This window comes from Musa acuminata, chromosome BXJ1-9 (assembly GCF_036884655.1).
Source record: "Musa acuminata AAA Group cultivar baxijiao chromosome BXJ1-9, Cavendish_Baxijiao_AAA, whole genome shotgun sequence".
NCBI lineage: Eukaryota > Viridiplantae > Streptophyta > Magnoliopsida > Zingiberales > Musaceae > Musa > Musa acuminata.
This window is the reverse complement of record NC_088335.1, coordinates 44,956,955-44,972,156: the sequence shown is the minus strand read 5'-3', so window position 1 is coordinate 44,972,156 and position 15,202 is coordinate 44,956,955. Positions and strand designations below refer to the sequence as shown.

The following is a 15,202-nucleotide window of genomic DNA, read 5'->3' as shown; positions in this document are numbered from 1 at the left end:
GAGAATCGATAATCCATAAATATCAAGAATCATCATAATTTCAAAAATATATACTCATTAATCATAACTTCAAATTAAACATGATTTCATATACTCAAAATCGAGAAATAACAATGGAAATCAACATGATACACATTATTACTTCTCAACCACATATAGCATGATTTCATAAGGTATTTTTAATCAAAATCATTTTGTTTATCGTAAACATGCAATTTTCATGATTATTTTCAAAATTACTAGAATGATAAGCATGATTCCTAATTTTTGTATTTTCATTATAAAATTATTAAACATGTAATTTTCAAGAAAATTAAATAAAAAAGAAAAATGCATTATGAAAAGCATTATGTAATTTCAAAGTAAATTAAAGGCATTTTGATTACCTCGGCGTCGAAAGGCGTAAAGGCGTAGTTTGCCACCTCGCCTTTGTTGATTTTCTCCTCGTCTTCGGAGGAGCTCGATTCATCCCAATTTTTGTTCTTCTTCTTGTGTTCAAAGCAAGTAGTTTCGTTCTTTTTACTTTTTAATTTTTGTTTCATTTGTTGTTTAAGTTCACCATCACTTAAGCTTATGCTCGAGTGGTCTTCAAATGTTCTATGTCCCAAATCCTTCCTGTTCTTTGGAAGGTGGTTCTCAAGTTCTTCACGTGCATTGCTCGTCATTTCATATGTGATCAATAAACCAATTAGTTCTTCAAGTGGAAAAATATTTAAATCTTTTGTTTCTTGTAAAGTCGTTACTTTTGAATCCCACTTCTTAGAAAGAGAACGCAAAATCTTGTTCACAAGTTCAGAATTCGAAAAACATTTGCCAAGAGCTCTTAAACCATTGACGACATCCGTAAAACGGGTGTACATGTCACCAATGGTTTCGCTTGGCTTCATTTGAAAAAGCTCGAAATCATGCAGTAAAATATTAACTTTTGAGTCTTTGACTCTACTAGTTCCCTCGTGTGTGATTTCAAGAGTGCGCCAAATATCGAAAGCCGTTTCGCACAAAGAAACCCGATTGAACTCATTTTTGTCCAAAGCGCAAAATAAGGCATTCATAGCCTTTGCGTTTAAAGAAAAATGTTTCTTCTCTAAATCCGACCATTCGTTCATCGGTTTAGAGTGAAGATGAAAGTCGTTTTCAACGATATTCCATAAATCCAAATTCATAGAAATCAAGAAAACTCTCATTCGAGTTTTCCAATAAGTGTAGTCCAATCCGTTAAACAACGGTGGACGAAAAATCGAAAAGCCCTCTTGAAAGCCATGAAGAGCCATTTCTCTCGGGTGTAAATCCGAAATAAGAAAAACCGAGCTCTGATACCAATTGTTAGGATCGAGAGCACTAAGAGGGGGGGGGGGGGGGGGTGAATTAGTGCAGCGGAAATTTTTCAGCGATTAAAACGAAAGCTGCGTTCGTTCGATAAAAAACAATTTACGTCTAAGTGCAGATTTAGAAAGTTCTGAATTTAGAACTTTGTTCGTAAGATCGCAGAAGGCAGTAAGCAGTTATGATTGAAATCAAAACGTAACCGTAAACTGAAATATGATGATCGTACGAGAAAAGCCGATTTACGTCTAAACGCAGATTCGGAAAATTCTGAACTTAGAAACTTATTCGTAAGATCGCAAAAGGCAGTAAACAGTTATGATTGAAATCAAAACGTAAACGTAAACTGAAATATGATGATTGTACGAGGAAAGCCGATTTACGTCTAAACGCAGTTTTACGTCTAAATGCAGATTTACGTCTAAACCTTGAAACTCGTTCGTAAAATCGTAGAGGGCAGTAAGCTATTGAGAAGTTTGCAGTGAAGGTAAAATACTCAAAGGAAATGCAAACCGAGATTTAGAGTGGTTCGGTCAATCTTGACCTACTCCACTTTTGGCTTCCTCCACCGACGAGGTCACCGACGTCAACTAGAGGCCTTCCTTCAATAGGCGAAGGCCAACCACCCTCTTACAGATTCACTCCTTTTGACGGGCTTAGGAGACAACCCTTACAGAAGTTTTCTCTCCTCTCTTTACAACTCAAACTTGAAGAATAGAAAGAGGAGAACTAGTAGTTTTGAGCTCTAAGAAACACAGAAAGACAGCAAGATTTCGAGTGTGTGTTCTGTACTTTCAGTGCTGAATGGGTGGGGTATTTATAGGCCCCAACCCAGTTCAAATTTGGAGCTCAAATCTGTCAATTCCCTGAATTCCGGGATCAGGCGGTTGCACCTCCTGACTGGGGCGGTTGCACCGCCTGGCAGAGCTCGAAGACTGAGCCTCTGGGCGGTGCCACCTCTGTCAAGGGCGGTTGCACCTCTTTGCCAGAGCTCGAAGACCGATCTCAGGCGGTTGCACCGCCTGGCAGAGCTCGAAACTTGAGCTCTGGCGGTGCTACCTCTTGATAGAAGAGGTTGCACCGCCCAGTCTCGCTCGGAGACTGAGCCCGGGGCGGTGCCACCTCTTGGCTGGAGCAGTTGCACCTCCCAGTCTCACTGGGAGACATAGCCTGGGTGGTGCTACCTCCCTGCCTGGGCGATTGCACCTCCCACAGCAACCTGGGTCCGAATGGGTTGATCCATTCGGCCCAATTTGAGTTCTTCAGGGGCCCAATTGCCCCAAGATTAAGCTAATGGGATCACCTCCCATTTCTAACTTAATCAATGTGCTAACTACGATTATTTCCTAAGACAAATTCTGCAGCTTGCTCCAGTGCGTCAATCGCTTCTTCCGGCGAGTTTCCAGCGAACTTCCGTCGATCATCCGACGAACCCTCGGTGATACTCCTGCGGACTTCCGGCAAACTCCTGGACTTGTGATGATCCACTTGGCGAGTTCTGACGAGCTTCTTTGGCAAGCTCCTGGACTTCTCGGATTTGTTCCCACAGAACCTCCGACGACCGTCCGAACTTCCATAGAACTCTCGAACTCCCAACGTGATCATTGTCTGGACTCCGGTGCAACTCCTACTGCATGTCTTACTTTCATCATAGTTAATCCTGCACTTGTAAACAAAACTTCGATCGAGACAATTAATCCTAAGCAATTAACCAAGTTGTCTGGCATGTCATTGGTCCCTCGACGCTTCGTCCGATTCTTCGGCGCATCGTCCTTTCCTACAGCCTATTGCCCAATCGGCCTGTTGACTCCGCAACTCCGATATCCTTGGCACAATACCCGCTCTTCTTGGCCTGATGCCTGAGTCCACGACCCGAAGCCTTCTGTCGATACGTCGACTGATCCACCGGCCCGACGTCCAATCTTCTAACATGTTCCTCCGGCACAACATAATATTCCTGCTTTAATTGTCTCATCCTGATCAAAGCATCCTGCGTCACTCATACATCAAGTGGTTTCATCATCAAAATACGAGATTCAACAATATGGATGCTATTACTGACATTCTTCTTGCTTAATTAAAGTTATTTGTTTCTACTATCCTGTTTACATTTATGTTTATGCATATTATAGTTAAATGTAATAATAGGATTGTCTTGACAAGATAAATTATAGAGGTCATTATGGACTATATTAGGAAAGACTAACAATGTTGTGGTACATAGAAGGGAGTATTACCTTAATAAAATATAACCTCTATGACTCGCATTGATAGTTAGACTTAATATAGTATTATTGTGTTTATTGGACTTATTGACTTGTTTTAAAATTCATGACCATGTATAAAATACTTTTCAAAATTCTTTGGAATCCAATTAGGTAAAATTATTTTTTAAATAAATTTTATTTTATTTATTTTAATTTTGAATATATCTTTTATATCTTATCAATTAATGGGCCAAGTGGGAGAATGTTAGATTTTATAGCCTTTTATAATTAGATAAGATATATAATATAACTAATTGGATTCCGTTGAAATATTTTAGCCAATAGAATAGAAGTCCACTTAAAGTACGATTCTCTGCTCTCGCTTATAAATAGACAGGACCTCTAGGGACTGAGTGTATGCACAGACGTGCCAGACGCACGTCTCAAAACCATCAATCTAGTTGGTCGGTGAAATGATAGGAAGAGAGGAGAAAGGATCTAGTTCGTCCTTGCAGATTGATAATGATCTTGGATTAAAGATTGTGCCTTATAGATCAAACAGAAATCTCTGAACAGATGACATCAAAAGGTACGCATCTTTAAATTAGATCTATTTGATTTCAATCCTGACATAAAAGTTATTTCCGTATTATTAACATATTACATATTTTTATGCTATCAATCAATAGAGAATCTTTCATTTTGAATATCATATTAATTGGACACACTTTAAGTGATATCATATTATTATGATAGGCCTATGTGCCAACTAGGCTTTTACCGCTAACTAAATGACATGTATTGAATGTTCGTTTACTCTCAAATTATATTTGAAGAAAATTATTTATCTATGTTGAAAAATAATGTCTAGGAATTCTGTATGTCTTTGGTCACGTAAGGTTGAGTGTTCAAACCAATTCGAACCGAATCGTTAAAAGTCAAATTGAATCTTTTTTTTTTTTGTTTGATTTGATTAAAGAACTTAGTCTGAATCGGAACCGATTGGAATCTACCTAATCGAATCGATTCAAAATCGATTAATTTGGTTTAGTTAATTAGTTTATACTTTTAAAATATATATATATATTTATCAAATAAATCGATATAATTCAATTGAACCAAATTAGAATCTTGGTCTAATTAGGTGATATGATAATAATTATGAAATTAAACTCACATTATTTGTAAAATTAGGCTTTTGAGTTTGTTTAGTTAATCTGTTTCAACCAGATAGTGAACTCTATTGGATTGATAGTTTTTAAATTAAAATTAATTTAGTTCCATTGAAAGGGCTTAGGATGGTGAATTCAATTAGACTGATATTTATTAAATTAAAATTGGTTTAGTTCAATTCAAAATGCTTAGGATAGTGAACCAATTAAGGACTTTATTTTCTTATTATCTCTTTGGTATATTTTTTTCATCTATAAAAGGATTTCACTATAAGTTATCTTACATCACATTTGATATCAGATATTTTGGTTTAGTTAAAATTTTATATCATTAAGGTTGATCCATATTTTAGTTATATAAAAACTCACTTCATATACAATATATAATAGATTATATTCATCTTTTGTTTGACTAAATTTAATTAGCTTAGAGGTTAATTCACATATATCATAAGTTGTCAAATGACAACATACAGAATAATTTTAATCTAGTTTCCTATATTGCTCAAGGAATAAAAAAAAGAAGCAAATATGATAAGGTATGATTGTCATTATAAATTATAAAACTTGATTAAAGATATTGTGAATATTTATCTTTATGAAGATGGAAGGTTGTCATTAAAAGAAAACATTATTTTCAGGTCCAATTCAAAATGTTGTCTTCTATAAAAAGAAAATAAAATTTGATTTATTTGATTTGAAATAGTTACTTCTTTCTTATTTATGTATTTTTTTTCTTTTCTTGTACATAAGAAGAATATTGTAATAAAGTACAGAGAATATAGAACAATGAAATGAATAGTTCTTTCTCACATTATAAAAGTGTGCATGTACATTTCGTTTTTAAATAGGATAATTTTATCATTCACATGTAACACATATGAAGGTGTGAGATCCTTATCATAAGAATTTGCACTTTGGAGTGCATTTTCTCATTTATCCCTCACCTTAGTAAAATTTTCCTTCCTCACTTGTTCCCTTCCTCTATTATAAAAAAGATTGAGTGTTAGTTGTCCTACATCACTAATATTCCTTTTTTGTTTTTTTAAAGGACAATACTTGATCTATTTTAGTGTCGCTAAGTTGACATAACCTAATCTATTTTCTAAATGATATATATTTGATACCAGAATTCCCTTTTACAATGGCTAAACTAATTGCTTCCCTCTAGTGATAGCATGTTCCTTTTGAGTTGAGTGATCTTACAAAAATATATTGATTATGTGTAGAGGATGATCCCTCAAATGTTCAAGTTAGTAGATAACTCAAATGAATGAATTTAGTTTAGAGAGTTCGATGAGTGTAGAACTACGTATGCTCTCATTTTATTACTCTCCTTTTATAGGTCGTAAGCTAAGACGTTGGTGAAACATATTTCTTTTTTGGATTTCAAGCTAACTAGGCATGTATCGGTGATGCCATTATCATCGCGTGCATTCGATTTCTAGCTAACTAGGCGTGTTTCAAGTTCGGATTGATTATGAAATATAGTAATATCAGATCAATTAAAAGATTTGAATTAAAATAATAATTATTATGAAATTCTTTATTTTTACACATACTAATGTGGAAAGATATTCTCATCAATAGGATCCTATGTGTGCGATGAATCTACTCGATAACCTATGTAATTTTTTTCTTATTTAAAAATCTAGATAAAGAACTCATCTCATCAATCATTATTTACTTCTTATTTTTTCTCATATATTGATATGGAACACATCTCATAAGTCATTATTTATTTTTTATTTTTAAATATTATAGTAAAAAATAACATAATATATTTCTATTTAAGAAAAAAACTAATATGGAATAAATCTCCTCACATTAATTATGATTCTCCCTCATCCTCTATATTAATCTGAACAACAAACACCTCCATTTGCTTCTTATTATTTGTCGAGAAGGAGTTGATTACAAGAGAGTTGTAGACAGAGGTCATCGTCTGTAGGAGACGATAAGTTTCTCCACATTTCTCCACATCCAACGGTAAGTTTCACTCGCTGTTGGATGTTCAACTTTTGTCTATGTTATATATGAATGTCAACTTATGGTTTTGTATGTCTAAGCTTTATTATTTGAGACTGATTCATGATATATTTACTGCATATGAATTGTTATCATGAAATAGTTTCTATCCATTCATGAGTTTTTTATTTCATACATGATTTTCATGAAGAGCTAACTAACTTGAGTTATTTTATGAATATTCATTCTATATGAAATTTCATTGTAAAATTTTCATTATAGAGGTTATTTGTATGATTTTAAGATTTTTGAAAGATATCCACTCGACATGATTGTTAAATTAAATTGTTTGATTTCTAGTACAACATAGTTATAGAGAAAAATTAGGGTATCAGGTTTTTGGAACAATGGTCTCGCATTAATATATTTCGCACATCAAGAGAAAATCCATATATGGAAGAAAAATAATAATATTAATAATAATTTAACAATACGATAAGAATAAGGTTCCAATGTAAGTATTTTTTTTATTTCATTTAAAAAGGGTAAACGGGGACAAACAGACTAATTATATATTATCCCGCTATTTTTACAACCCTAGTCTTTACACTTTCAAAAGTTATATTGAGATCTTTATATTTATGAAAGTGAGACATTGAGATCCATATGTAGGGTTAAAAAGATAATTTCATAGGATTAAAAATGAAAAATTTTGTTGAAGTAATGAGGTTAAATCTTAATATAATATTTAATAGTATAGGAACCAAGATACTAAAGATAACTAATTATAAAGAATTATCTATAATTAACCCTAATTATCATTGCATTTCTCATCTTCTCTTCACCTCCTCACCTCCTCACTTGTATTCTTCAGCCCGTCGCCATGTCGTCAAGATGGCAAGGAATAATCATATGCTTGTTGATCATTGCCCTGGATGTAGGTGCTGGTATACTCGGAATGCAAGCCGAGGATGCTCAAAGCAAGGTAATGATGTTGCTTGAGAGCAACTCAAGAGTACTTCAAATACTTGATCATGTTTCTAGACATGTATGCTCGAGTAACATCGAGTATTATTATCACAGGCGAAGCACGTAAGAATCATATTCGTGGAGTGCAAGAAGCCTGTTCATAAGGCTTACTTACTGGGGCTCGCAGCAACTGCACTCCTCGTTTTGGCTCATGCCCTCGCCCATATACACCCATGTTTCTGCTCATATAGGTCTTCGTGTTGTCAGCGAGGATTGTCTAAAGCTGCTCTAATCATTTCATGGTATTTAAATCCAACCTTCTTATGTTTAGTCCAAAGTGAATGTTCTGAAAATTTCTAAGAAAGATGATGGACATGAATAACAAAAAGGAAAGATAAGTAGAGAATATAAACTCAGATTTGTTTTAATATTTTTTGTTTAGAATTTTTTTGAACTATTATAATTCTTAACATAATTTTAAAGTTATTTTTGATATTTATAGACACTTGAATTTTGTTTCTTTGAAATAAATACAATGATTATAATTTTTTTTGTGATCTACTTTAAAAATACTCATATTTTGGATATCTTTCAATTTGTATCTTCTTTTGATTTTTTTTCTAAATAATACTTTTAATTTAAAAAAAAATCTAAATTATCCCTTAAGAGTTTTTTGGCTTGTTATAATTTTTTGGCTATCATAATAAAAGTATTGTAAAACCTACTTGAGAACACTGTAAATGAGTTAAATGAAATCAAAATATACTAGAAACTATTTGATAATTCAAATTGGTATTTATAATAATTTTAGAGATAACATCACTTAAATATAAATTGTTAATGACTATAGTGGATATATAGAAGAAATTTCTTATGGCTAATAAATTCGAAGTATGAAAAGAATTTTGTAAAAAAAATAAAAGAAACATATAAATTAAGAATCTATGAATAGTTAGTATATCCCTAAATCTTGTTAGAAGGACTTGATAAATCATTTTGAGTACTACTAAGATGAAATAATATTTTAAATATTTATATAAAAAAATATACAAAAAAGATTTGTGCTTGAGTGGAGATTAAACCCAAAACAAACTTTGTTATTTATTTTGACATGATGAATAATTTTATGGTTTTTCTCCATAGATTTAGGTAAAGATTATCAAACAATTTACATTTACTATTTTTATAATTTACTATCAAAATCTTTGATGGAAGAAATAACACTAATTTCACTCTACGACAAAGAAGGTGTTTGCTAGCTTAGCTTAGATAGTAAAAACTTTATCGAATCAAATTTCGCCTTCAATAATCTTGTTCAATAAGGCAAAACGACTTGAACAAATGAACATGAAAAAAAACATGAGGAAGAAGCGAAAAATACTCGCCATAATGAAAAATAATGGAGTTGAGTTGAATTTCAGATCCAATATTCTTGTAAGATAAGGAATTCAAATATATAAAAAAACTTGAAAAATAAAGTTTGTTTATTCTATAAATGCTAATTATATGTCAGAGGTTTTCTAGGTTCATTTCTCTATCATTAATTCTTGTTGTTCATAGCCAATGCATTCCTCTATCTCATCATTGTCTTCTTCCTCATATGATAGTGAAAACACTATAAAATCTACTTGAAAACATTATAAATAATTCGAATGAACGTTTAACCTTAATCAAACCAACTATAAGCTTAGAAATATAGTATCGTGACGGTTTATGAGTAATGACAACCGAGAAAACATAATATAATGTCAATTATAATAAAAAATTTTAATAATAATTTTAGTATCTCAATAAAAACATTGCAACGTTATTAAAAAAACATTATAACAGTTTACTATTGACAAAAAAAAATAATAGTAATAAATAAAATGGAGTATCGAGTAAAAAAAATACTCTACTTTCGAGAAAATGACTCGATTTTTATTTTATTTTTTTGTCTTTCACCATATGTATCTAACTTTATGAATCATAATAAAATGTTAGATTTATCCTAATTCTATATGTATTTTCATTATTATTTTCCACTTTGAAAGAATTTTTCACCCAATCCTCATGTTGATCAACTTGATTAGGATCGCATTCATCATCGGAGTCGGATTGCTGGTCGCCGGAGCGATGTCTAATGCAAGTTCCAAAGTTACCTGTGGGTTCACTAAACATCAGGTCCTGTACTATGGTGGAATCTTCTGCTTCGTGCATGCAGCCCTTAGCGTAATCGGCCACATTTAGGCCACTGCGAGCACAGCCGATCTAATGCTTGAGCAGTGCTCCTCTTTAAGAGTTGCTACATCGTTTGACTCGTTCTCTCAAGTGTGATCCGATCTCAAAACTATTGTTGTATCATATGACATCAAAACTGGGTTGTGTTTGATAATGCAAGTTAGATAGTTTTGATTTTACTGAATTTGAAATCAAAGTCGAACTATATTTTATTTTTTTAAAATATCCGTCCGATCAATCGTTTATTAAACATTAACGAATAAGAATTAATGAACTTTCCATCGGAGTATATCATGAGGAGCTGAATTAGGTAAACGAATGGGTTAATTATATATTACTTTTTGTAATTAGGTATAATTTTAAACGTTACATTATGATTTCTATAATTTTTGCTTACGTCGTCGATTTTACTAATGGTAAATCGAAGTGAGGTAAAGTCAATACGTGTTTAATGATAAATCTTACGATATTTTTTTATAGTAGAATCGATAAAATTAAATATTTTTATTTTTATAAATATAAAAATTTTAATATAATTTTTAAAAATATATAAAAAAAAATTATTTTTGTAAATATATAATTAGTCTTACAAGAATCTTTACGAAAGGCTGTCTGACATTAACGACCAAACCGTCGTCAACGTTGAACTTGTTCTTAAGTAGAATAGGGCAGAAAGCTCTTTTTGCTGTAGCTGTCAGTAGATAGCTTAGTGACCGCTATATTTGCTCGAATCCTCGAAGGCTGTCTGCGGCACGCTAGCTTTTATTGATGGGAGCGTTGATACCAAGCTTTCCTTACGCCCCATGGAAACGAATCCAAAGACAGCAAAGCAAAGGTTGAACTATGGCAGAGAAAGAAAGCATCTTTACACAGCTAAGTTCTCTTTACTTTTCACCATGAGCAATCCCATATCTAATCGGTCATTGCATTCTTCTCATCTTTGAGGGCTCGAGCCTGCCGCCCATGGCCAGAATGGAAGGAGCAATCATCTGCCTGCTGATTGTTGTCATGGATGTAGTTGCCGGTGTGCTCGGAATAAAAGCCGAGGAGGCTCAAAGCAAGGTACTCCAGGGATTCAATTACTTGGTCATTCATACTTTGAGCATCGAGTCTTGTTGTCGCAGGGGAAGCACCTGAGGCTCGTCTTCCTCGAGTGCAAGGAGCATGTTCACCAGGCCTACAAGTTGGGGCTGGCAGCAACTGCGCTCCTCGCGCTGTCGCATGTCATCGCGAATGTGCTCGGTGGGTGCCCCTGTGCGTGCTCCGGGGATGGGTTCCGGAGGTCTTCGCCTAACAAGCTAATGGCCGCAGCCACTCTACTCCTTTCATGGTATCTATCCAAAACCACTCATCTTACACTGGAAAGCTGAAAGAACTTGCACGAGTCTCATGTTCATCAAATTGGTCAGGATTGTGGTCATCGTTGGATTGACGATGTTGATTATAGGAGCAATATCTAATTCGGAGTCAAGGCCGACTTGTGGGCTTGCTCATCCTCGTTTCCTGTTTATTGGTGGAATCATGTGCTTCGTGCATTCGCTGTTCTGCATCGTCTACTATGTTTCAGCCATTGCGAGCTGGAAAGAAGGGAAGGCTCACAGGGACACCAGATCTCAAGAGAGCCATGCTTGAGTACTTCCAAGAACAGCTACCGAAGGAAGCTGAGGTCCCCAATCACTGCTGGTTCTGCAAGATTTTAGCTCGAGTTCAAACAGATATAATCCAATTTCTTTTCTTTTCTGGGTTGAGTTTTCGAAGCACTTAATGAGATGTAAACTGATTTGTGAGAAAGTTAGATACAAAGGAAACATGCTGTTTTCTTAGATCACACATAGTTTTCATACTGTATGAATAATGATTCCATCATCCAAATAATTCTTAAATGGGTATATGAATTCTTTCCTCTGTTTAGCTCCAGTACCAATTAACAAGCACAGTATTTTGCTTCTACATATGATGCTTCCTTACAGAAACAGGATTTGCAGCTTGAGAAGAGTACAATTATGAACAGTGCATAAGACTGGGTTAGACATGGATCATGAGCCAGACCTGGCTCCTTTGTCATCTCTATCAGGTCAGGTCTTGGTGAGATTTTGTGTGCAGCAAGCCACTTGCAAACAAGCAACAATATTGGCTGCTGTTTCAAGCGCTGTACCACATACTGGTGTTATCCTACACGCCAGGGCACAACACATCCATTACAGAACAATGACCTTTAAAGCTTTTGCGGTGAGAGGTGAAATAAAATGCTAGCAGCCATTTCCTTGGTAGATTATCTGAAATGATTTCATCGTGTGCCAGTGTCCACTATGTTAGTCGCTTTTCTCAACAAGTTTAAGGCCTTAAAATCTGCAAGAAATTTGAGTTTCTGTGGACTCTTCCATAAGCGTTGTCTGTGCTAAGTTTAATGGTGTTTTGAGTAGATTTGTAATGGCTGTTGGGTTTCCAAGAGAGCAGTAAGTGTAGAGGAGACTATATTTTGCTTCACATGGAAAAGGAAGGGAACCACAGATACAGCTTTGATGGTGCCAATTGAGCTCAGGCAAAGAAAGCAGGAAATAAGCAATTGAGATCGATTGCCATTGAATCTATCAGTTTCCAGAATCAAGGAGGTATGCAGAGAGTCCATGGAGCACCAAAGCAGAAGAGAGAGAAGGAATAAGAGGGAGAAGGAGGTGGAGGAGGAGAAGATGCCAACTTTTTGGTTTGCCTTGAAGAGATCTCTCCACTGCAACTCTGAGCCATCAGAGGTTCATGATCCAAAGGCCAGGGAGCATCTTGAAACCATCTTGACACGGACGGCAGGAAGGTCTGGGTGCTCTAGATCCATGGCCAACCTCAAAGATGTGATCCATGGGAGCAAGAGACACCTTCCGAAGCCACCAAGTTGCAGTCCAAGGTCCACCGGGAGCAGTAAGCTTCTGAATCCCATCACCCATGAGGTTGTTCTTAGCAATCCAAGCTGTGAGCTGAGAAGGATCACTGGATCCGGAGCCTGTCATGACTCTACCTATGTTGGCACCGTTTGGTCTGGGACACCATGGCCAGGAGTCCACCATCCTCTCCAACATAACCCTTCATGCACGCCAAGAAGATGTCCTACCTTTTCTGGGGTTTCATCTCTCTCTCCTGCTTTGCCTGGCAATGGTGTTGCTGCAGTTCATCATGCTGTTCCAGCACCAAGGTTCTCCCATGAAACAGATGTGCAGGTATCCTCTGCAGCTGTTGCCTGCCATAAATGTGGGAAGATGTTTGTGAAGTGGCAGATCTTGGAGGCACACCATCTATCCAAGCATGCAGGTATCAACACTCGTAAATGCTTTCAGATAGATTTCCCATGTTCATCTTACCTCATAGAACTGATAGGTTTAATCATTTCTCATATTTCCTTTCTTCACATCTATCCTGACGGACTGTGATCATATTATCTCTGCAGTGAGCGAACTTGTGGAGGGAGACACCTCTAGAAAGATAGTAGAAATGATCTGCAGAACAAGCTGGCTAAACACAGGGAGCAGTTGCAGGCAAATTGAGAGGGTCCTAAAGATCCATAACATGCAAAGAAATCTTGCTCAGTTCGAGGAGTACAGGGAGACGATCAAACTGAAAGCCAGTAAGCTCCCAAAGAAGCACCCCAGATGCCTGGCCGATGGCAACGAACACTTAAGGTTCCATGGCACCGCAATTGCCTGCTCTCTTGGCTCGAATGGCTCTTCCAGCCTTTGCACATCAGAGAAGTGCAGTGTTTGTCAGATCATTCGACATGGATTCTCCTCAAAGAAGGAATCCAAGGGAAGGATAGGCGTGTTTACGACTTCCACTTGTGGCAGAGCACTCGAATCCATCGAGACTTGCGAACATGATCCTTCGGTGAAGAAAGCACTGCTGGTTTGCAGAGTCATTGCAGGTAGAGTTCACAAGCCTTTGGACACCTACCAAGAGCTCGTAGGTCGGTCTGCTTTCGATTCGATGGCGGGGAAGATCGGGATCTACGGAAGCATTGAGGAGCTCTATCTGCTCGATCCGAGTGCTCTACTGCCATGTTTTGTGGTAATATGTAAGCCATGAAGTTGCTTGGAACAAATAATGAGTTTAATTCTCATTTATTGTTCCAAATTGTTATCTGATCACAAGCAAATTTGTCTGAAACTTTCAGTCCTTGTATCAATCACAGCCAATTAGCCGGACAGGCAGAGCTGTTTCTGCTCTCCATCCACATCAACCTTTCAGTGGCATGTCTTCATGCCTGCAATGTCAAGAACAGACCGAGCGACCCGTGAATCTGTTTCTTGGGAGTATATGGATTCACATTGCACCTAAAGAAACTTTTGATTGCTTTTACAGGGCATCGCTGCTCAATGATGCCGTTCCATCTTATGTATTTTGGATAGATTACAAACGATATCGATTCATATAACTATATTGTCTGATGGTTCTTATTGTCTCGAAAATTAACCGTCACTTCAATTTTACTGATTACTCGAGTTTCCCGTAAAAAAGATATATTTGAATTTCTATTAACTTAAGCATCGAAGGGTTTAGTTTGATACGTACTTACGACAAGTTCAAAAATAAGACTAGTATTGATTCGAACTAAAAAATATCGAATATATTTATTATTTTTTGCTCAAAGTCAAGTAGATGCTCATATTCCCTCACTGGGGCCACGTTGAGTGGACATCTTTTTCATCATAATTAGCTCTTCCAAGTCAACCAGTTGTATCTAAAGATTTTCCTGCTCTTTTATGTCCATATTCTCCAAGTTTCGATTGATGATTGTCACATTCAATCTATTTCTATGTTTTTGTCTGTAGTATATGTTATGGTATGAGATATAGACTAGAGATTTTTATCACATAATTGTTGCCTTTATAATTAATCCCTAAATCATGATTTATGTTGCAAAAATACACGCTGCTGATAAATCAAATTTTAGTAAATGTGTGAAAATTTTATGGGAATATTCGGTGAGGGAAAAAATTTTGGAAGTAGTTTTGAATTTTCAGTAAATGGGTTTGAAAATCTTATTAAGCTGTCGTTGTAAGGAAAAATAATAACAACAAAGTATTCAACTCCAGAGCTAATCATCTTAGACCAATCTGACCTATCCATTGGACCTACGCAAAAATGCCGCAACTTTGTCAATGCCTAACTCGGTCAAAGGTCCTACAAACAACAAAAGTCAACCTCGAGTTCCCTTTATACATGCACTTTGCCTCCTTAATTGATTTATATTCACATTCCAACTCTTCGCCCATCAAAAATATATTACATGATAACAAAGCCATCATTTTTGGCATGCGTGACGGTGTACACACGTAGCATCGCATACGTGGTCTTCCC

The 15,202-nt window shown here is 35.7% G+C and overlaps 2 protein-coding genes across 2 annotated transcripts; both read left to right on the top strand.

The window, feature by feature from the left end:
* The first annotated feature begins 10,711 nt into the window (after positions 1-10,711).
* On the top strand, positions 10,712-11,687 carry LOC135593745 (protein VASCULATURE COMPLEXITY AND CONNECTIVITY-like). Its single transcript, XM_065084000.1, has 3 exons — positions 10,712-10,921; positions 10,984-11,189; positions 11,269-11,687. The coding sequence occupies exons 1-3, from the start codon at positions 10,823-10,825 to the stop codon at positions 11,489-11,491; spliced, it is 528 nt and encodes a 175-aa protein (XP_064940072.1). The 5' UTR covers positions 10,712-10,822; the 3' UTR covers positions 11,492-11,687.
* Positions 11,688-12,337: 650 nt separating this feature from the next.
* LOC103998881 (uncharacterized) lies at positions 12,338-14,040 on the top strand. The gene is made up of 2 exons (XM_009420488.3): positions 12,338-13,159; positions 13,296-14,040. Exons 1-2 carry the CDS (start codon positions 12,487-12,489, stop codon positions 13,925-13,927), a joined length of 1,305 nt encoding a protein of 434 aa, XP_009418763.2. The 5' UTR covers positions 12,338-12,486; the 3' UTR covers positions 13,928-14,040.
* Positions 14,041-15,202: the final 1,162 nt, after the last annotated feature.

What these genes read in the sequence shown, in the direction of transcription:
- LOC135593745 (XM_065084000.1), top strand. Translation starts at nt 10,823, where the DNA reads ATGGCCAGAATGGAAGGAGCAATCATCTGCCTGCTGATTGTTGTCATG. An exon ending in CCGAGGAGGCTCAAAGCAAG is followed by an intron (nt 10,922 to 10,983) that starts GTACTCCAGGGA and finishes TTGTTGTCGCAG; the next exon opens with GGGAAGCACCTGAGGCTCGT. An exon ending in GCCACTCTACTCCTTTCATG is followed by an intron (nt 11,190 to 11,268) that starts GTATCTATCCAA and finishes CAAATTGGTCAG; the next exon opens with GATTGTGGTCATCGTTGGAT.
- LOC103998881 (XM_009420488.3), top strand. Translation starts at nt 12,487, where the DNA reads ATGGAGCACCAAAGCAGAAGAGAGAGAAGGAATAAGAGGGAGAAGGAG. An exon ending in CCATCTATCCAAGCATGCAG is followed by an intron (nt 13,160 to 13,295) that starts GTATCAACACTC and finishes TTATCTCTGCAG; the next exon opens with TGAGCGAACTTGTGGAGGGA.